Source organism: Prionailurus viverrinus, chromosome C1 (genome assembly GCF_022837055.1).
Source record: "Prionailurus viverrinus isolate Anna chromosome C1, UM_Priviv_1.0, whole genome shotgun sequence".
Taxonomy (NCBI): Eukaryota; Metazoa; Chordata; class Mammalia; order Carnivora; family Felidae; genus Prionailurus; species Prionailurus viverrinus.
In genome coordinates, this window is record NC_062568.1 from 177,981,068 (window position 1) to 178,002,634 (window position 21,567).

Below are 21,567 nucleotides of genomic sequence, written 5' to 3' on the forward strand. Positions count from 1 at the left end.
GTTATTTTCATGATTCAGTTTTAAATATTTTCTAATTTCCCTTGTGATTTCTTCTTTGGCCATATGTTCTTCAATTTCTAAATATTTGAGGCTTCTCTAGATATATTACTTCTAGTATATCTTCTAATTCACTGTAGTCAGTGAACATATTCATTAAGGTTACAGTGTTTTGAAATTTATTGACTTATGACCTAGTTAACCTGCCTTATCTTAGTAAACTTGTGCACTGACAAAGACTAGTAAAGTTGTTGGGATAGTGCCCTTGTAGTTGTTGGTGTAGTCCTCTCCAAGTATCAGTTTGGTCAAGGTGATTCATAGTGTCATTCAGATATTCCATATCTTTACTGAATTTTCTTTTTTGACTGTACTTTCAGTTAATTAGAAGGAATCTTAAAGTCTCTACTTACAATTGTAGGTTTGTCTATTTATCTTTTTAGTTTTGTTAGCTTTTGCTTTATGTGTATTGAAATTCTATTAAGTGCTTACATATTTATAGTAATTTTTTCCTTTATCAATATGAAATGTTCCTCTTTATATCTGGTAATCCTCCTGGTCTTAAAGTCTACTTTTTCTAGTATATCCCCATCAGCTTTCATATACTTGTTATTTTCAGCATATATCTCTTTCTGTCCTTTTATTTTCCATCTGTTTGTGTCTATATTATAGTTAAAGTGCATCTCTTATAGATAATAATATATAGTTGGGTATGGCTTTGTAAAAAATCCAGCCTGACAATTTCTGCCTTTTAATTGGAGAGTGTAATCCATTTGTATGTCTTATAATTATTGGTATGGTTGGGTTTATGTTTACTTTTTTGCTATTTGTTTTCTATTTGCTTTATCTGTTTTTTGTTCCTCAGCAACTCTTTCACGGTTGTCTTTTGGGTCAAACATTTTTTTTTTTAATGTCTATTTTTGAGAGAGAGCATGAGCAGGGGAAGGGCAGAGAGAGAGACACACACACAGAATCTGAAGCAGACTCCAGGCTCTGAGCTGTCAGCACAGAGCCTGATGTGGGGCTCGAACCCACAAACTGTGAGATCATGACCTGAGCCGAAGTTGGACACTTAACTGACTGAGTCACCCAGGCACCCCTGGGTCAAACATTTTTTAGTATTCCATTTTGATTCCTCGTCTGGCTTTTTTGCTATGACTGTCTTTTTTTTTTCCCCCATAGGAAGTTGTTCTAAGGATTACAGCATGCATTCTTAATCATAGTTATTTAACTTCATATCGTGTCATGTAGCATGTAAATATAATAACCCTGTTTTATATCATTCTGTTTTTATCTCTTATTGTTATCATATATTTTATATTTACCTATGTTACCCCCATAATTCATTCTTGTAATATTTGCCTATTCTAAGTACCTTATATAAATGAAATCATATAATAATTGTTCTTTGGCTTACTTCACTAATTACAATGTTTTCAAGGAAAATACATGTTGTAGCATATATCAAAATGTCACTTTTTATGGCTGAATGATATTGCATTTGAAGGGGAATATGGCATTTTGTTTATCCATTCATCTGTTGATGTCATTGGGTCATTTTCCAGTTTCCAGCCATTGTGAATAATCCTGCTTATGAACCTGGTGTGCAAATAACTGTTCAAGTCTCTGCTTTCATTTCTTTTGGATATATACCTAGGAGTGGAATTGCTGGATCATATGGTACTATGTTTAACCTTTTAAGAAACTGACAAACTGTTTTCCACGCTGGCAAAACTATTTTACATTCCTACCATTAATGCATGAAGATTCCAGTTTTTCCACATTCTAAGACTTGTTACTATTTTTTTTATCTTTAATTTTTAAAAAAAAATTTTTTTTTTCAACTTTTTTTTTTTAAATTTATTTTTGGGACAGAGAGAGACAGAGCATGAACGGGGGAGGGGCAGAGAGAGAGGGAGACACAGAATCGGAAACAGGCTCCAGGCTCCGAGCCATCAGCCCAGAGCCTGAGGCGGGGCTCGAACCCATGGACTGCGAGATCGTGACCTGGCTGATGTCGGACGCTTAACCGACTGCGCCACCCAGGCGCCCCTATCTTTAATTTTTTATAGCCACCCTAGTAGTCATGAAGTAATATTGTTTTTGTTATTGTTGAGTTTTAGGAGTTTTTTTTTTTTTAAAGGAATTTCTTTTTTTTTTTTTTTTATGTTTATTTGTTTTGAGAGAGAATGTGAGTGGGGAAGGGGCACAGAGAGAGGGAGACAGAGAGAATCTCAAGCAGGTTCCACGCTAAGTGCAAAGCCGGATGTGAGACTCAAACTCATGAACCATGAGATCGTGACCTGAGCCGAAACTGAGAGTCAGCTGCTTAACCGACTGAACCACCGAGGCACCCCCCTTGGAGCTTTTTTTTTAAATCCCTTATCAGATCTATGATTATCAGATATTTCCCCCATTTTGTAGGTTGTTGTTTTGCTTTTTTAATATCATCCTTTGATGTGCAAATGTTGTTAATTTTGATAAAGTCCAATTTTTTTCTTTTGTTGCCTATGCTTTTGTTATCATATTCATGAAGTTGTTGCCAAATCCAATGTCATATTTTCTCCAGTGTTTACTTCTAAGAGTTTATTGTTTTTACTCTTAAATTTAGGTCTTTGATCCATTTTGAGTTAACTTTTATATGTGATGTGAGTTAAGGTCCCAGCTTTATTGTTGTACATGTGAAAATACATTTTCCCTGCACTGTGGTCCCAACACCATTTCTCCATTGAATGGTCTTGGGATATTTACTGAATTAAGACATAGATCATAGGTGTGAGGGTTTATTTTTGGGCTTCCTATTGCACTGTCTTGGTCTGCATGTCTATCCTTATGTCATTACCATATTCAAAATATGTTAAACTATTAACATAGCTTCTTAATAAGCTTTGAAATCAGCAGGTGTGAATCTTCCAACTTCGTTCTTTTTCAAGATTGTTTTGGCTATTCTAGGTCCCTTTCAATTCCATATGAATTTGAGGTTGAGTTTTTCTGTTTCTGTAAAAAAAAATGCAGTTGGGATTTTGATAGAGATTGCATTGAATCTGTATATTATTTTGGGTAAGTATTGTTATCTTAACAATATTAAGTCTTCCAATCCATGAACAAGGAGATGTCTTTCCATTTATGTATGTCTTCTTTAATTTCTTTCAGTATTGTTTTATAGTTTTCAGTGTATGAGTTTCTTACCTCCTTGGTTAAATTTATTCCTAAATATTTTATTCTTTTTGATGCTGTCGTTGATGGGATTATATCCTTACTTTCCCTGCTAGTATATAGAATACAGAATATTCTATACACAGTTGCTAGTGTATAGAATACAGTTGATTTTGTGTGTTGATTTTGTATTCTGCAACTTTGCTAAATTTATTAGCTCTAACAGTTTTTGATGGATTCTTTAGGGTTTTGTACCTATAAGATAATGTCATTTGAGATAATTTTACTTCTTCCTCTCCAATATGAATGTCCTGTATTTTTTTTTAAATTTTTTAATGTTTATTTATTTGTGAGAGAGTGAGCGAGCGACAGAGTGTGAGTGGGGGAGGGGAAGAGAGAGAGGGAGACACATAATTCGAAGCAGGCTCCAGGCTCTGAGCTGTCAGCACAGAGCCCAACGCAGGGCCTGAACCCACAAACCATGAGATCATGACCCGAGCCGAAGTCAGACACTCAACTGACTGAGCCACCCAGATGCCCCATGAATGTCCCATATTTCTTTTCATTGCCTAATTGCTTTGGCTAGAACTTTAAGTACTTTGTTAAATAAAAGTGGAGAAAGTGGATGGATATCCTTGTCTCGTTCATGACTTAGGAGAAAGTTAGCCCATTTCACCATTGAGTATGATGTTAAGCTTGTATTTTTTATATATAGCTGTATTAGTTTCCTAGCTCTGTTATAACAAAGTACAACACACAAGAGGTACCTGGGTGGCTCAGTCGGTTGAGCATCCGACTTCAGCTCAGGTCATGATCTCGTGGTTCGTGGGTTTGAGCACCGTGTTGGGTTCTGTGCTGACAGCTCAGAGCCTAGAGCCTGCTTTGGATTCTGTCTCCCTCTCTCTCTGCCCCTCCCCCACTCACTCTGTGTCTCCCAAGGATGAATAAACATTAAAAGAAATTTTTTAAAAAAACCCAAAAAACAAAAACAAAGTACAACAAACTGGGTGTCCTAAAACAACAAATTTATTGTTTCACTGTTCTAGGGACTCCAAGTCCAAAATCAAGGTGTTGGTAGGGCCCTCTCTTTCTGGAGGCTCTGGGGAAGACCATTCCTTGTTTTTCTTAGCTTCTGTTGGTTGCTGGCAGTCCTTGGCATTCTTTGGGTTGGACATACCACTTCTGTTTATGCCTTCATTATCAGTAGCATTCTCCCTCTGTGTCTCTGCTTTCTTTTTTATAAGGATACTAACCAGTCATTGGATTAGGGCCCATCCACTTCCAGTATCACCTCATCTTAATTCACTAAAGACTCTCTTTCCTAGTAAGATCACATTCTAAGGTCCTGAGGATTAGGACTGATCATATCTTATGTGTGAACACAATTCAATCTATAACAATGGCCTTTATATGATGAAGAATTTTCCTTTTATTTCTAGTTTATGGTTTTTATCATGCAAGGATGTTGGATTTTGTCAGATGTTTTGTCTGTATCAATTAAGATGATTGTGGGTTTTTTTTTTCCTTCAGCCTATTAATGTTGTGTATTGGCTGATTTTCGTATGTTGAACCACCCTTGCATTCCTGGGATAAATTCCATGTGGTAATCGTATACAGTTAAAGTCCTTTCAATACGCTGCTAAATTTAGTTGACTAGTATTTTGTTGAGGATTTTTGCATCTGTATTCAAAAGGCATGTTGTTTTGTAGTTTTCTTGCAGTCTCTTGATTTAGCCTCAGGATCAGAGTAATGATGGCCTTGTGAATGAGTTAGCAAGTGTTCCTTCCTCCTTCTAGTTTTTGGGAAGGGTTGGTGTTAATTCTTCTTTAAATGTTTGGTAAACTTCACTAGTGAAGCTATCTGATCCTGGGCTTTCCTTTGTTGGGAAGTTTTTGATTACTGCTTCAATTTTCTTATTGATTATTGGTCTATTTAGATTTTCTTTTTGAGTCAGTTTTGGTAGTTGTGTGTTTCTAGGAATTTGTCCATTTCATCTAGGTTATTCAGTCTATTGGCATAAATTTTATGCAGCATTCTCTTAACAATTTTTATTTCTGTAAAGTGGGTAGTATGGCCCCCTTTAAACTTAACAATTTAGTAATTTGAGTCTTTTTTTCCCCTTAATCTAACTAAAGGTTTGTCAATTTTGGTGATCTTGTTAAAGAACCACTTTTTAGTTTTGTCGATTTTCTCTACTTTTCTATTTTCTATTTCATTTACCTTTTTAATCTTTATTATTTCCTTCTGCTAGCTTTGGGTTTAGTTTGCTCTTCTTTTTCTAGTTGAAGGATAGTACTGGTTGAATATAGACTTCTTGGTTGACAGTTTTTTTTCTTTTAAGATTTCTATGCCATCCCACCGCCTTCTGGCCTCCATGGTTTCTGACAGGAAAACAGCTATTAATTTTATTGAAGATCTTTGTACATGACACATTTCTTCTCTCTTGCTTCTTTCAAGATTCTCTTTTGACAATTTGACTATAATGTGAAATACATGTTTCTTATATCTTTGTCTATAGTTTATAGTTATCTGTGGAAGGTGTAGTCAGCAGGGAGCTATTCTAGTATAACTGTAACTCACGGTTTCCTGTTTGACCCTAGTATTTATATTATTGATTTTTCCAGCCTCATAGCCACTGATCTTATTTCCAGGGTAGTGTCCATGGTGGGCAGTGTTAAGGTAGATACTGCAACCCTGAAGAGGGTATTAGGGGATACTACCCTATGAGGATTACAGATTAGGAATGAGATATAGTACTGACTGGGAAAAGGTATGGGATTACAGCCAGAAATGCTGTAATGGTCTATTTTCCTATATGAGAAGTTTACTTCCATTTTATTTTCAGGTTTAATTTTATTAATTAGTTATATAGAATGATCTTAATACTTTTTATTTCTTCATGATACTTGAGCTATATCTCTGGTGTGCCTGTGTGTGTATGCTTTTTTACCCTGCTAATTTCATTTTCTCTCTGTATTCCTTTAGCTTTTCCAGATGAATTATCTGTGATGAGGCCAGTGTTTCGGGTAGAATGGGGAAAAAGTTACTGAAGCCTCTTTAGATTGAATCAACATAAGTGGGCAACATTAGGGGATGGTGAAATGATCATACATATAATAGAACATTATACAACTATTAAAATAGGTTTTCAGAAATTATTTTAACTTTGATTTTTAAAAAGTACAAAGGTTATATAAATATGTATGCTAAATTCAATATAGATTATTGCTGAATTATTAAATTCAGTATAAATTATTGCTGAATTATTATTATGAATTATTGCATACAGAATAAAAGTCCTGATTTCTTGGAGTCAACTGCTGCTAACTATGTGCTTTTTAGGAATTCCTAATGACCTGAGAAATGCTTATGATATAGTTGCAGGCTAAGGAAACAGCATGTAGAAGTGTGTGAACAGTGATTTCAGCTGTGGGTGTACTCACTAACCTGAAGGGAAACTTTATAAAAATATGCTGGAATGTTTGGGGTGATAGAATTAACAGGATTTGGGAAAACTACAGTTAAAAACAGAAAGGAGGAAATAATAGAAATACTATACACATTAATAACAATAATATATATAACAAAAATGACCTTTTAAAAAAAATAAAATGATATGCAGTTATTCTATTACCATCAAAAAATGAGGTAAGGTCTATATTTACTGATTCTGAGTGATTTCTAAGATACATTAAGTAAAAAAAGCAAGGTAGGAAAAAAATGTATGTGGTATACTATCATTTATTGTTAAAATATATCATGACTAGACTAATGTATTCAGTAAATGTTTTTGGATGTATAGTCCCCCCACCCCACCTTTTTTTTTTTTCCTGATTCCCTGTTTCCATTTCTTTCTATCCTTTTGTCATTCATTCTCTCTCTCTCTCTCTCTCTCAAATATAGTTGGGGTTGCCATTATCTCCATTTTATAGATGGGAACTTAAAGCATAGAAAGACTCTCTTAAGGGACATAACCAGTTTTTAACATTACCAAGATTAGATTATAAATCTTCTAAATTCAAACTCAGTTCCTTTGTAGCATCTAGGCATGATACTGTGCTTGACTCTAGAAGCACAGAGGGAGAGATGAGACTCTGTTCTACACAAGGTTGAAGTACTCTGACAGCATTTGTCAAACACAATGTACATTAGCCAAAAAGGCATGTTTTGATCCCTTTTCTCTCCATCAAACAAAACAATGATGGATGACTATATTTGTGTGTGTATATTTATTTAAAGGGCAACATATAATACTGTTTAATCTCACAAAGAATATTGAGTGAAGGAAAACATATACATATTCTATGGGTCTATTCATAGAAGGTACAAAACAAGGTAAACGTTAACTTTTTGATTTGGGTTGGGAACATAAAGTGGTAAAATCATAAAGAATAACAAGGAAATGATCCTCATAAAGGGCAGGATAGTGTTATTACCAAGGTGGGGGAAGTAGAGTGGGCAGAGACAGGGAGTTATGATCCAGAAAGGATACACAAGGAATTTCTGGGGTTGCTGGTAGTGAATGTTCATTTTATAATAATTTGTTAAGCTCTGCATTTTTTTATGCACTTACATTATCTCCTACTAAAAAATTGGTAAATATTGAAAACACATGGCTGTATGCAAAAACAATACGATTATTTCTGTAGATAAGAGGTGGAACAGAAAACCATAATAAAAATTATAAATGGAATTTCCAGATCTGGAAATAACCAGAGACAACTGAGAATGGAGAGTTTGACCTCCCTGTTGGTTCCTTCTTGGTCATCTTTGCTGATTTCTCATCTTTGACCTTGGGCCTTTTCTTTTTTCTGGTTATTTATTCACTCTCTGGTGATCTCAAACAGCCTCATGGCTTTATATATGATCTGTATGCTGGTAACTCCCAAATTTATGTCTCTGCTTCTTCTAACTTCTCTTAATTGTAGACTCATATATATCCAATTGCCTTTCCAACAGCTCCACTTGGATGTTTAATAGATATCTCTCAGACTTAACATGTCAAACTGAATTCATGAACAAAATTGAACTCAGGGCTGTTCTATCCTTTGCCTTACCTGTCGGAGTTGAGAGAAGTCATGTCCTCTCTTAGGTCAAAAGCCTTGAAGCCATCCCAGACTCTTTCTTGTACACCTTCCATCAAATCCAGTAAGAATTTCTGTTGACTTTACCTTTAGAATATAGCCAGAATGCAACCCCTTCTCCTCACATCCACTGCTGATACCTTGATATAAGTCACTATCATTTCTTACTTTGATTTACCACAGAAACCTCCTAACTGATCTTCTTGCCCTTATCCATGCTTCACTCTCCCTGATCAATTCTCAACAGAGCAGCTAGGAGATGCAGGTGTGCCCTGCATTTTGCAAGTTCTCATTACACCACTTGGCTTTTATGAAAGACCTACATTAGTACTTGTTTTCACTAACTGAAATAAATCTGAAGAGTTCTGCTTTTACAAAAAAAGGCAAAAAGTGACAATAGCATTCAGAGTTTGTTTTGCATCAAGCTGTTACAAAGGCAGTGTGCACCCCAAGCAGTGGGAATGGTGCTGCCAAGTTCCCTCCCCGGGAACTACACTCAGCATCTTAGCATCAAGCCGCTATAGCTTTGAACTGTGTCTGTGAGCATCTGTGCTTCTCTCCATTTACTTTGTGCACCTGTTAGTAAGATGTGTCCTAAGGTATTCAGAAAAAAAAGCCTAAGAGAAGTTATTTTTTGAGTTTGGGAACACTGCAAAAATTTTTTCCATGTAAATTAATGTTAATTGTTTCTTTGCTTTATGCCATTTTGGCTTGTGAAAGGTTTCATAGGAACTCTATGTAGGGGAAACCTATACTTGTAAAACCTAGGTAGGATCACAGTACTCCTTTAACACCTGTCTGTGGTTCCACGGTTTACACATAGGAAAGCCAGAGTGCTTTCTACAGTGCCCAGCATAATCTGCGCTCCTCTTCCTTTCTGGCCTCATTACTTCTCTCTTCTCCAACCATGCTATCCTCTTTGCTGTTCTTCGAATATACTAGACCTGCTTCCTACCTTTGAGTGTTTTACTGGCCACTTCCTTGCCTGAAACACTCCCCCACTGCACCGCCTGCCCAGATAGTCAGCTGGCTAACCCCCTCCCCTCCTTCAAGTCTTTGCTCAAAGGTTGTCATCTCAACAAGGTGTGCACATGAGCTAGGGAATAGCAGAGAAAGAGGGAGAGAATCTCAAGCAGGTGCCATACTGTCAGCTCAGAGCCTGATGTGGGGCTTGATCTTACCAACTGTGAGGATCATGACCTGAGCTGAAATCAAGAGTCAGATGCGTAAGTGACTGAGTCACCCAGGTGCCCCTAGAACTGCATTTCCGCTTTCTTGTCATGACTGGAGGAAGCGAAGAAGGCTCCACATGTTGTCCGCATGCTCAGTAATACTGGGGATTTAACCACAGAGTATGAGTTCTGAGCAGCTGGTGTGAGACTGCATTCTGGACTTGGAATCCTTGGTTGGGGAGCTGTGTATGGGAGTAGATGGAGGAAACTGCAAAAACCACTAAGTTGAAGCTAGGAGAGGGCTAAATCTGGGTGTGCGAGAACTGAGAGAAAGACGTAAGATGGCTGAGCAGAGAAGAGCCATGAGGTTTAAGGCTTTGGGAGGTGGAGGAAGAGGAAGATCCAGTGATTATTAGCAGTACAGGAGATGTGCTGGGACAGTGAGGATAGTGAGTGTTAAAGGGAAGTTAAAGAATTGATCTCCTCTGTTTATAAATGTTTCAATATTTATAAGTGTTATAGACTGCCTAAGGTTTCTGTGAAACCTTAGATAAAATTTGGATCGCTTTGTTGGAAGTGAATTCTTCCCAGAGAATGGGAAGAGATGGTGTATCCTGAGTCATAGTTGGCACAGGATGAGAATAGATTGCATGTGGGGATATTTGACATCTGGATTACATGTAATTAGGAGGAATTGATAGGATTTAGGGATGGATTGGGATAGGGGACAGGAATTGGGCAATGAGATCATTGATAACCTTGGAAAGACAGTCTCTGTGGAATGGTAGGTACAGAAGCCAGAAAAGAGTGAGTTGGAGTGAGAATGAGAGATGAGGAAAGAGAGACAGCCTATATAGATAGTTTGTTCAAGGAACTTAATTGACTGGAAGAGAATTTAGGGTTAAGGGATTATTTTTTCAAAGTGGTGTTACTAGAACCTGTTTGTATGCTGATGAGAAGGAACCATAAGAAGGGCTGGAGAGGAGAAAGGAGAGAAGGGGTGTAGATATAGGTAGATTTACAGTTTTTTTGTGGTAGGTATTGTGACATTGTTTATGGGGCAGCTGCTGCTTCGGCAATGCTATAAATATTTTCCCTTTGCTGCTTTACCTACCAACACAAACACCAGTTATAGTAAAGTCTGAATTATTAGTGTCTTCTTTAAGGATATAGGGCCAGGGCTTCATAGGTAATTTTTGATCTTGCAAGGGAGCCAAGACCCTCCACTGTAATTTGAGAGTTGCAGAATTTGTAGCTAGATATTTAGATATGGGCATTCCAATAAGTTTACAGCACTATTTGAGATATGTATAACTTCAAGCATATGGAACATCATAAGGTTCTTGTAGCCTCCATGAAGCCTCTGTAAAGAAGTAATTCACCCTGATTTGATTGTCTCTGCCATGACATGGAACAAAACCTTATCAGAGTTCGGAAATCTGTTTCACCTGTGTGTTCTGAAACCTGGAGGGCAGGCTTCATGTTTTATTAATCTCTTTACCACCAGACTGTACTTTCTGTATAGTGGATTCTCGGTAATCATTTGTTAAAATTAATCAATGCTGGATAGTTTTGAGGAATTATCCCATAAACACCAAACTTTAAAAACTGTAAATATTCAGGATAGCAATTTTCTAGACCTTTAAAATATTTCTTGACTTTCTAATATAAATTGTACAAAATTTTTTTTTAATTTTTTTTTTCAACGTTTATTTATTTTTGGGACAGAGAGAGACAGAGCATGAACGGGGGAGGGGCAGAGAGAGAGGGAGACACAGAATTGGAAACAGGCTCCAGGCTCCGAGCCATCAGCCCAGAGCCCGACGCGGGGCTCGAACTCACGGACCGCGAGATCGTGACCTGGCTGATGTCGGACGCTTAACCGACTGCGCCACCCAGGCGCCCCAAATTGTACAAAATTTTAACCCTCTGAAGATTTGGGGGAATCTGAGTTCAGATGCTGAAGTCTAAAAAAAACCTCAGAGCTCATCAAAATGCATAGGACTACTTATCCTAGTGCTAAATGGCTTTAGCCTACTGGGCATTTGTTTGTGAAGTTTTTAGTTTTTCATCTTATTCTGCATATAATTTTATTTTTTTTAAGTTTATTTATTTTGAGAGAGAGAGAGAGAGAGAGAGAGAGAGAGCAAACCAGCAGGGGAGGGGCAGAGAGAGGGGGACAGAAGATCTGAAACAGGCTGTGCGCTGACAGTAGAGTGCCTGATGTAGGGCTTGAACTCCCAAACCTTGGGATCATGACCTGAGCCGAAGTCAGATGTTTAACCTACTGAGCCACCCAGATGCTCCTCTGCATCTGACTTAGCTGCTATTCTTCCCCCTTTCCTTTTCTGCTTTTCCTTTTCTTTTTAAAGATTTTTTGGGGAGCGTCTGGGTGGCTCAGTCGGTTAAGTGTCCGACTTTGGATCAGGTCATGATCTCACAGTTCGTGGGTTTGAACCCTGTGTCGGGCTGTGTGCTGGCAGTGTGGGGCCTGGAAGTTGCTTCAGATTTGTCTCCCTCTCTCTCTGCCCCTCCCCGACTCATGCTCTGTCTCTGTCTCTCTCAAGAATAAACATTAAAAAAAAATTTAAGATTTTTTTTATTGTTGAGTAATTTGTATGCCCAATGTGGGGCTCAAATGTATAACCCTGAGGTTAAGCGTCTGATGCTCTACTGATTGAACCATCCAGGCACCCCTCATTTTCTGCTTCTGAGATTAATCTACTGATGAATCTGTTTAGAAAAACTACATGTTTTAGAAATGATAATAAGAATAAATAGACTCTATAGGACTTTTCTGGGAATAAGGCTTTGTACGTTGGTGTATGGACTCCTCCACTGTATCCATTCACTTCTTCAGCGCCTTTTGGGGGTCAGCACTATGATGAGTGCAAAAACATAATTTTATCTTTGTCTTCAAAGTGTTCAGGGCACTTGGGTGGCTCAGTCGGTTAAGCATTGGACTCTTGATTTCAACTCAGGTCATGATCTCACGGTTTGTGAGATTGAGCCCCTTGTTGGGCTCATGGAGCCCAACAGCATGGAGCCTCCTTGGGATTCTCTCTCTTCCGCTTGTGCACACATGTCTTCTCTCTATATCAAAATAAACAAACATTAAAAAAAATATCTGAAAGTGTTTAGTGTTAATCTAAGCAACTCAGGCCTTTTTGTGGATCTCAGCTATATTTCAAGTAATAGTTTTTTTCTTCTATTTTAGGGTTTGAGTGATGTATTTTGCATATAAGTATTAAGGGTGGGAGTTAAATAAGTAAGAGTTGTTTTAGCCATCTTTCATTTTCTATGGAATTGTAATTAGAATTACAAGATTTAAGACCAAGATTACCAGAAAAAAAAAAAAAGATAAAGTGTATGTCTTTTCTTTTTCTCCTTTGTAGGAAATACAGATGAAAAGGACTGCAATAGAAGCTTTTAATGAAACAATTAAAATATTTGAGGAGCAGTGTCACACACAAGAACAGCATAGCAAAGAATATATCGAGCGATTTCGCAGAGAGGGGAATGAAAAGGAAATTGAACGGTAAATCTATCTAACACTTCCAAGTGCATCAATGAGAAGAGACTTCTTTTCTTCCCCAATAATCTCTGTTGTGTCTGCTTTTACCCCTGTAAACTTCACAGTCCTGCTATATGGAACTATTTGCTGTTCCCACTAATGGCACCAAATTGAACTGCCTCTGTTCTGTGTTCCTTCTATGTCCTTCCAAATTTTTAACTCCTGCTCATCCTTTAGGATTTAGCTTACACATGACTTTTTTAAGAAAAATTTCCCTGATTTTCTAGACTGGTTTAGGAGCTTTTTGTCCCTACCCCTACAGTATCTGGTCCTGATTCCTACCGTGACTTTGCCAAATGTCACACCCACTAAACTGCAAGCTTGTTGGTGAAATAAGGATGGTGGCTTATTTTCCCTGATAGCTCCAGCATCTGTTATGGTACCTGAACGTACATGGTGATGCTCACTGAATATTTGTTGAACTGAAAATAAACAGCAGCAGTCTGAGAATAAATTGGAGGCTGAACAAGACTATGGGCAGGAAGACCAGCTTAACTCTTGCAGGTGACTACAGTGTTTGTGGTCATCAGGTTAAATGATGGTGAGGGCCTGAACCAGAGCAATGGCAGGAAAGGAGGGGGAATTAATGGAAATACTGAGGACTTGATACCTGACTAGATATGGTAGGTGTGGGAGAAGTCAAAGATTACTCCTAGATTTCTAGGATTCCTAGATTATTTCTTAGACTAAGGAATGGTGTTATTTACTAAAATAGAAAGTACGTGAGGAAAGTTCAGGGTTGGAACCAATGAATTTGAAGTTCCTGTGAGAAACCAAATGGAGTTGTCTGAGAAGCAGGCAGCTGGTTATTTGGTTTTGGAACTCAAGGTACAGAAAGGATTTGGGAGGCATAAGTGTGTAGGTTATACTAAGGTTATAAGTGTAAAGTTATACTAAGAATGAGATTACACAGAGAGTGTGCAGCATGAGAAATATTGGGTCTGGCAACTAAAAGGATATTGGAAGCCTTTATCATAGCAAATTTAGTGGAATATTGGGAGACCGAGCCAAGTAACAGTGGGATGAGGAATGAAAAAGTGGATAGTAGATAAAAATGAATCATTTGCAAGGGAAAGGCATAATTACTTCTCATACTAGTATCAAAGTGTCAGTGAACTTCTGTGTGCATAAGAATAGGGCTAAGTGCTGTTGAGGCAGGATAGCTTAATGGTTAAAACCATTAAAACCATGGGCTTGGATTCTGTATTGACCACGTACTAGTTGTGTAACCTTGGGTAAGTTACTTAATTCTCTAAGCCCATTTCCTCCTCCGTAAACTGGATAATATCTTTTTGAAATGCGTTGAGAATCAAGTGATAGACACATACATGTATACTTATGTTGCAGAAAGGCATGTGTGTGTATGTATGTTGGCATATGATATCAATAAATGGCATTATTATTAAGATGAAATAGAAAAGAACTTGTGGTTCAGTTGCAAAGGGAGGTAAAGTATCTGATGAAGAAGTTTTAACATGAATATAAAACCATGTATTATATTAAGTGACAAATGAGTGACACAGACAATTGTCTTCAGAGCACAGCAAAACTTTGTGTGCTAGAAAAGCTTAGGGCCATTATCTGCTGAGTGCTTACCAGGATGTACCAGGCACTGTTTAGTCCTTTTAGATGTATTACTACATTTAATTTACATAATAATTTAGTGAAGTAGGTACTATTGTAGGGCCCATTTAAACAAATGAGGAGATAAAGGCACAAAGAGGTTAGGTAACTTGCCCATAGCCACACAAGTGGCAGGGCAGAGATTCAAACTTAGGCAGCCTGACTCCAAAGCTGTTGCTCTTAACTGTTATATTGTGCTACCTCTTGAATATCATACATAGAGCTTTACTTGTTTAGTCATGGCTGGATCCAGGGCCCAAACAAGGTCATCAGTATTCTCTCTTATACCCTGTGTTTTGCCTTAGGTTTTCTCTGTGTTGGCTTCATCCTTAGGCAGGCTTTCCCTATGAGGTTGGTGGTATAGCTGCTGGGAGTCCTAGAATCACATATTTATAACTTAGCAATTGAGTGGAAAGAGAGAATCTCTGTTTATAATAGTTCTAGCAAAAGTCCTAGAATTGACTCTCATTGGGTCAATTCGGGTATTATTCTCATTCCTGAACTAGTCACTGTGGTCTGAGTGTGGCGATAGGATGTAATGGTGGAATACTTTTATTGCCCAGGCTGGGTTGTGTGAATATTCATCATGACTCTGAGATGGGGGCAGGGAGCCCTTACCTACAGGGAACATCAAGGTGCCATTACCAAGAGCGAGAATGGATATGGACCAGGCAAAAACAACAAATATCCACCACACCTAAGATACTAGGACTATGCTCATACTATAGAATGCTTCTGTTTGGTTCCTGGCTTAGCCTTAATATGTCAAATGTTTTCACAGAATTATGATGAATTATGACAAATTGAAATCACGTCTGGGTGAGATTCATGATAGCAAAATGCGTCTAGAGCAAGATTTGAAGAAACAAGCTTTGGACAACCGAGAAATAGATAAAAAAATGAACAGTATCAAACCTGACCTGATCCAGCTGCGCAAGATCCGAGATCAGCACCTTGTGTGAGTAATCTGAGCCCGTATGGGAGAAAACCCCAGCCCCACATTACTGCTGGCACTAGACATGTTAGAGGTAGAAGAGATTTGTAATTAAGAAACCAGCCAGTGAGATTATAAGAATTTAGGAAAGCAATCCTGGTTAGTAGTTGGCAATACCAGAGTTTACCTAAAGTCAGCGTGTGGGGCAAATCAGAATGTAGCATTCTAAACTCCAGTCCGTACAAATGGAAATTTCAGAGGGTGGGTGTGGTGAGGGCAGTGTGGTGTAGCTTAAAAAGTACAGGTTAATGTTTGCCTATATGTGGGGAAATAATGTTTGCCTATAAATGGGGCTTAGGGTGGAAAGCCACCACCATGGGGTGAAAACTCCCGAGGTTAGCTAGCGAGATACTGTAAATGGGATCATGAGTGAAATTACTTTCCGTCTGACGCCAGAATACTATTGTACTTTAATCACAAACTCCATTTGCCCCTCAGACCCTTTGCTTCTTGCACACACAAGTTTACGATTACGGACTGATTGTTTTCTCCATGGCCATGTGTGTAAGATCTTGTTTTCTTCATGTTCACCACATGGGTAATATCTTGTGAGCCCAATAAATACGGAGATGAAGCCCCTGTTCGGGGCTCTTGTCTTCTCCTGGACATTAGCCTTCCTCCTATTCAATTCTGTGTCCACTCTCTTGCACAAGAGAGAACTCCAGACTCATAATCTGTGACACCTACATACAAAAACCAGAATCTTTGATTACATAGAACCACAGAAATAGAAACTACCCCTCATAGGCATAGACAAGGACACTAATAGTGGGGGCCTACAAATAAGTATATAGGACAGTCTATTAAAGGGTTTTTATATTTAAGAAATGAAACTCTGAAGTAATAGAAATGTGCTGATGGCAGGCATGCAAGATAATTTGACCTAAGGATTTAAATAGTTAAAACCCAACTATTTAATATTATGGAAAACTATATGGTTTAGTTAGATATAGGGACATTATTTAAATATAGATTGAAAGATATATCATCAGAACAAGGTGTTAGATTTTTAGAACAAATGACTTTTATAGAAGGAAAGAATCCATGAAAAAGGAAAATGGATTAGGTTTTGTTCTAGGTAATGAATGTTATGAAATATGTTTATGGGTGACTTTCAAGCATGTAACATAACTTTATTCAAACTCATGGCAGAAGACAGAGTAAGGGTTTTCTGTAGGCTTCAGGGTTTCTTTGTGTGAGAAAGAGAGTGGGGAGAAAATAAAAGCTTAGAGGTTGGAACAGTAGCTGTTGAGTTTCAGTAGAGTAAAATTTAAGGTGATAAGTGTTGAGGGCAAACAATTACAACTATGCTGTGCTGAATAGTTTTTAGTAACTCCTCTTTAGGGATCATTTCAGTTTGCTATTGTGGCCAAAAAAAAAAAAAAAAAAAAAAGTCCAGCAAGTACACCTAGCATACAGAAGAACTTTGGAAAGAAGGCAAGGAAGTACCTTGTCTAAAATTAGGGTGTGTCTACTCTTGGAAAGCTTATGTGGTTCTGGTCACATAGTGAAACTGAAGAAAGGCCCAAGAAGAAGACTTATGCCATGGACCAATGGAATGAATGGAAGCCCTTGTTTTCTCTGGAAAGTGATGAGATTAAGAAATATACCATCCCTTGGGGCGCCTGGGTGGCTCAGTCGGTTAAGCGTCCGACTTCAGCTCAGGTCATGATCTTGCGATCCACGAGTTCGAGCCCCGCGTCGGGCTCTGGGCTGATGGCTCAGAGCCTGGAGCCTGCTTCCGATTCTGTGTCTCCCTCTCTCTCTGCCCCTCCCCCATTCATGCTCTGTCTCTGTCTCAAAAATAAAAAAAATGTTTAAAAAAAAAAAAGAAATATACCATCCCAAGAGGCATGAATAAGTATGGCAAACTAAACCTTGAAAGCTCCTTTAACAAATAATGTAGGTTAAATATAAAAGAGAGCTCACATCATGTGTGATAAATCATCACCTGGTGGTAAAGACACATAGGGTGTTTAGGGAAGTATTTGTTGAATATCTACTAGGTGCTGGCACTGTTTTCAGCAGTGGGGACATGAACAACAGGACAGACTCCTTTCTTTAAAGCAGCTTACATTTTAGTGGGGAAGACAAACATAAGTGAAAATACAAAATAATCTCAGGAAAGTGCTATGAAGGTGATAAGGTAAAGTATAGAGAATAGCAAGGGGATAGCATTCATTGGGATGATTAGGGCAGTCCTCCCAGAGAGATGATGTTTATGATGAGACCTGAGTGATCAGGAGCCTGGTTGGAGGATGGTGATGAAAGAGTTTTTATACTCAAGTTTTAGACCAGTGGCCATGTCAAAAGAACTAAATGTAATGGTTTATGTTGTTTTGCATCTAAAGTGTTGGTTTGGTATATTTAAAAATACTATGATTTGCCTAGTGATAAAGTAAATTTGTATTAATTACTCAGATTGTCACCATGAATTTCTTGTGGCTTGCTTAGGTGCAAATAATAGGCCTTGAAATTGTTTTGGAATGTTTAACTCAATATAGTAGGCCATCCAGGACTTCAGTCTTCTGGCTTAGTGGAGATTGCTAATGTGACACCATGCTCATGTAACTAATGATTTCAGAAACACATGTCACTTTCTGTTTGAGTGCAAGTGTATGTGTGCTTATGGTGGTACAACCTTCTAGAACAGGAAAATTGAAAAATGAGGTAAGTGCCTAATTTCAGGTACCTTCCTGTGTTTCTGCTTTTTTGCAGAAAGTTGAAGGAAAAGTTAAGGAGAAACTAGTTTAAGGAAATCTCTGGCCATTCTTAGTGGGAATGGGTTAAAATAAAAGGTTCCTGGACTCTGGAAATTTGGTTGGCTTGGACATGTCTACTTTGGGCAGAGTTGGCACAGATACTGACACTGGTGTCTTCCCTCTGGCAGATGGCTCAATCACAAAGGAGTCAGACAGAAACGCCTAAATGCCTGGCTGGGAATCAAGAATGAAGATGCTGATGAGTAAGTTATTTACCTTTCTGTCAGAGGGTTTTGTTCCCAATATAAGACATGAGCCCTCTTCATACATGCTAAATGTTGGTTCTCATTGTCACTTGAGGACATTGAATCAAGAACTTTGCACCTCTTGAATTGAATTACTTGAAGAGTACTTAAGGTCAGAGACCTGCTGAGCCACATGAAACCTAGGTGCATAAGCATTGCACATTCAGACATTCATGTGTCAGCTGATTGGATGAGACATGTGATTTTTGTGCTTTCTGCACCATAGCAAACAATGAAGTTGTTAAAAACCATATAAGTAATTATTGTTTCACTTTGTCATTTTGTGGTTAAAGATTTAGAAGAGTGTCTTATTCATGAGTTTGCTTTTAGATCTAAAGTAACCTGATTGTTAGAATAACATTTTAACATTTAATTTTTAGGACCTATTTTATCAATGAGGAAGATGAAAACCTGCCCCATTATGATGAGAAAACCTGGTTTGTTGAGGATATCAATCGAGTACAAGCAGAGGACTTGCTTTATGGGAAACCTGATGGTGCATTCTTAATTCGTGAGAGTAGCAAGAAAGGATGTTATGCTTGCTCTGTGGTGTAAGTCTTCTCTGGGGGGTTAACCTTTTGAAAACTTTTGCATTGATTAATAGAAACTCAGCCCCTCATCAAATTCAGTTAAAATTATTTCAAATACAGTAATGAGGACCCATGGCTTAGACCATTAATATTTGTACAAGGAAAACAGTTTGTTGCTTTAGGAGAAATTATATCTGAAATTCTTTAGGGGATTTTAATTTTTTTAAAAAATTAAAAAAAAATTTTTTAATGTTTATTCATTTTTGAGAGAGGGAGAGAGAATGAGTGGGGGAGAGGTAGACAGAGAGAGGGAGACACAGCATCTGAAGCAGGCTCCAGGCTCCAAGCTGTCAGCATAGAGTCCCATGCTGCGGAGCTCCAACTCACAAACCATGAGATCATAACCTGAGTCGGAGCTTAACCAACTGAGCCACCCAGGCACGCCTGGGGGAATTTAAATTAAATGGTAAGTAGATTAGGCCCTGCAATGTTACTACTGGATTTCAGGTATTTGTGAAAAGTAATGTGAGTTCTTCAATTGAAAAGATCACATAATTCTTTAGTAGTCTCCTCATGTCTAATTTGGGCTTCAGTGTCAGTTTAAGTAAGGCTTGATTAAGAACTGTTTTTACTTCAGAAGAAAAACTATATCAATTTTATACTTAAATAGTATTCTGTTGGGGTACTGAGAGAAAATATTGGGTATTTTCCATAAGATGATTTTATGACTTTGTTTGGAAAAGTCTATTCTATTAGTTTCCTTTTTGAAAACAGGTTTTAATGTTTATGAGAGAGACAGAATGAGAGTGGGGGAGGGGCAGAGAGAGAGGGAGACACAGAATCCAGTGCAGGCTCCAGGCTCTGAGCTATCAGCACAGAGCCCAATGTGGGGCTCGAACTCCCAAACCGTGAGATCATGACCTGAGCTGAAGTCGGACGCTTGATTTCCAGGTTCTTTGCATTGTGGTTAGAAATCATATTATGTGAGATTTCAACATATCTCTCAATGTTTGAGACGTATTAACGTTTTAAACATATTGAGACTCGTGGCCTAACCTCTGGTCTATCCTGGATGATGTTTCACGTGCACTTGAAAAGAATGTGTATTCTGCAGTTGTTAGGTGTAGTGTTCTGGATAGGTCAGTGAGGTCTAGTTGTTTTATAGTATTGTTCAAGCCTTCTGCTTCCTTTTTGATCTAGATCTATCCCTAATCAAATTTTTTATCCCAAATGGCAATAAGGATCAGAGTTGAATCCCTAACCTACGAATACAGGCATTGCTGGCTGCAGGTCTTCAGCCTGAGAAGGCTGTAGAGTTAAGCAATTTCTTCTTAAGCTTCTTTATGATGTCATTAACAAATTAAAATGAAAAAACGAGTGAGTTCCATGTGTGACTTCCTACTACATAATCATGTGAATTTTGCTATGAGAGTCTCCTAAAAAACTACTTAAGCAAATGTTCTAGGTATATTGGGAGATTACTGTAGGCAGAATGGCTGGTAAACAAGTGGAATTCTTTGTGTTGCCAGACTTTTGCTTACAGCCATCCTCAGCATGAATGCCAGCATGATATTTGACTGCAGGTAGTTTTCATAAGCAAGGGAGATCTACATTGCTGTGGACCTCAATGTGGTCAAGTCTGAGGCTAAAGGAAGGAGAAAAAGTACACCTTCGCAAGAGACTCAACCTAACCATAGGTTAGGTCATGAGTCTCAGAGTATGTTTAAAACGTTAATACGTCTCAAACATTGTGAGGTATGTTGAAATATCACAAAATATGATTTCTAACCACAATGCAAAGAAATTTGGGAAATCCTCAAATGTCCGACTTTGGCTCAGGTCATGATCTTGCAGTTCGTGGGTTCAAGCCCCGTGTTGGGCTCTGTGCTGACAGCTCAGAGCCTGGAGCCTGCTTAGGATTCTGTGTCTCCCTCTTTCCCTCTGCTCTTCCCATGCTTGTGCTCTCTCTCTCTCAAAAACAAACAAATGTTAAAAAAAATTCAACAAAATATATACTGCATTAATAGGATAATGGACAAAAATTACATGATTATTTCAGTAGACTCACAAAAACATTTGACAAAATCTAGTGCTCTTTCAAGTTAAAAAAGCACTGAACAAACTAGGAATAGGAGGGTACTTCCTCAACCTGATAAAGAGTATCTATGAAAAACCCAGAGCTAATATACTTAATGGTGAAAGACAATCCTTTCCCCTAAGGTCGGGAAGAAGACAAAGATATCCACTCTCACCACTTCTAATTATCATTGTATACAAGGTTCTAGTTAGGGTAATTGGGCAAGAAAAATAAAAAGAAAAAGCATCCAGTTTGGTAAAGAAAATATAAACTATTAGAGCTAAAGTTCGGCAGGGTTGCAGGTTAAAAGAGCAGGATTCTAAATACCAGTAATAAACAATCTGAAAACAAAATGA

At 38.0% G+C, this 21,567-nt stretch overlaps 1 protein-coding gene across 3 annotated transcripts in view; it reads left to right on the top strand.

The window, feature by feature from the left end:
• The window catches only part of PIK3R3 (phosphoinositide-3-kinase regulatory subunit 3), a 151,992-nt gene that overhangs the window by 122,929 nt on the left and 7,496 nt on the right, over positions 1–21,567 (top strand). For all 3 annotated transcript variants that reach the window (XM_047869669.1, XM_047869668.1, XM_047869671.1), the window contains 4 exons: positions 12,802–12,944; positions 15,385–15,561; positions 18,488–18,562; positions 18,985–19,155. In XM_047869669.1, coding sequence (XP_047725625.1) covers positions 12,802–12,944; positions 15,385–15,561; positions 18,488–18,562; positions 18,985–19,155 — 566 coding nt within the window. The remainder of the gene's footprint in view (positions 1–12,801; positions 12,945–15,384; positions 15,562–18,487; positions 18,563–18,984; positions 19,156–21,567) is intronic.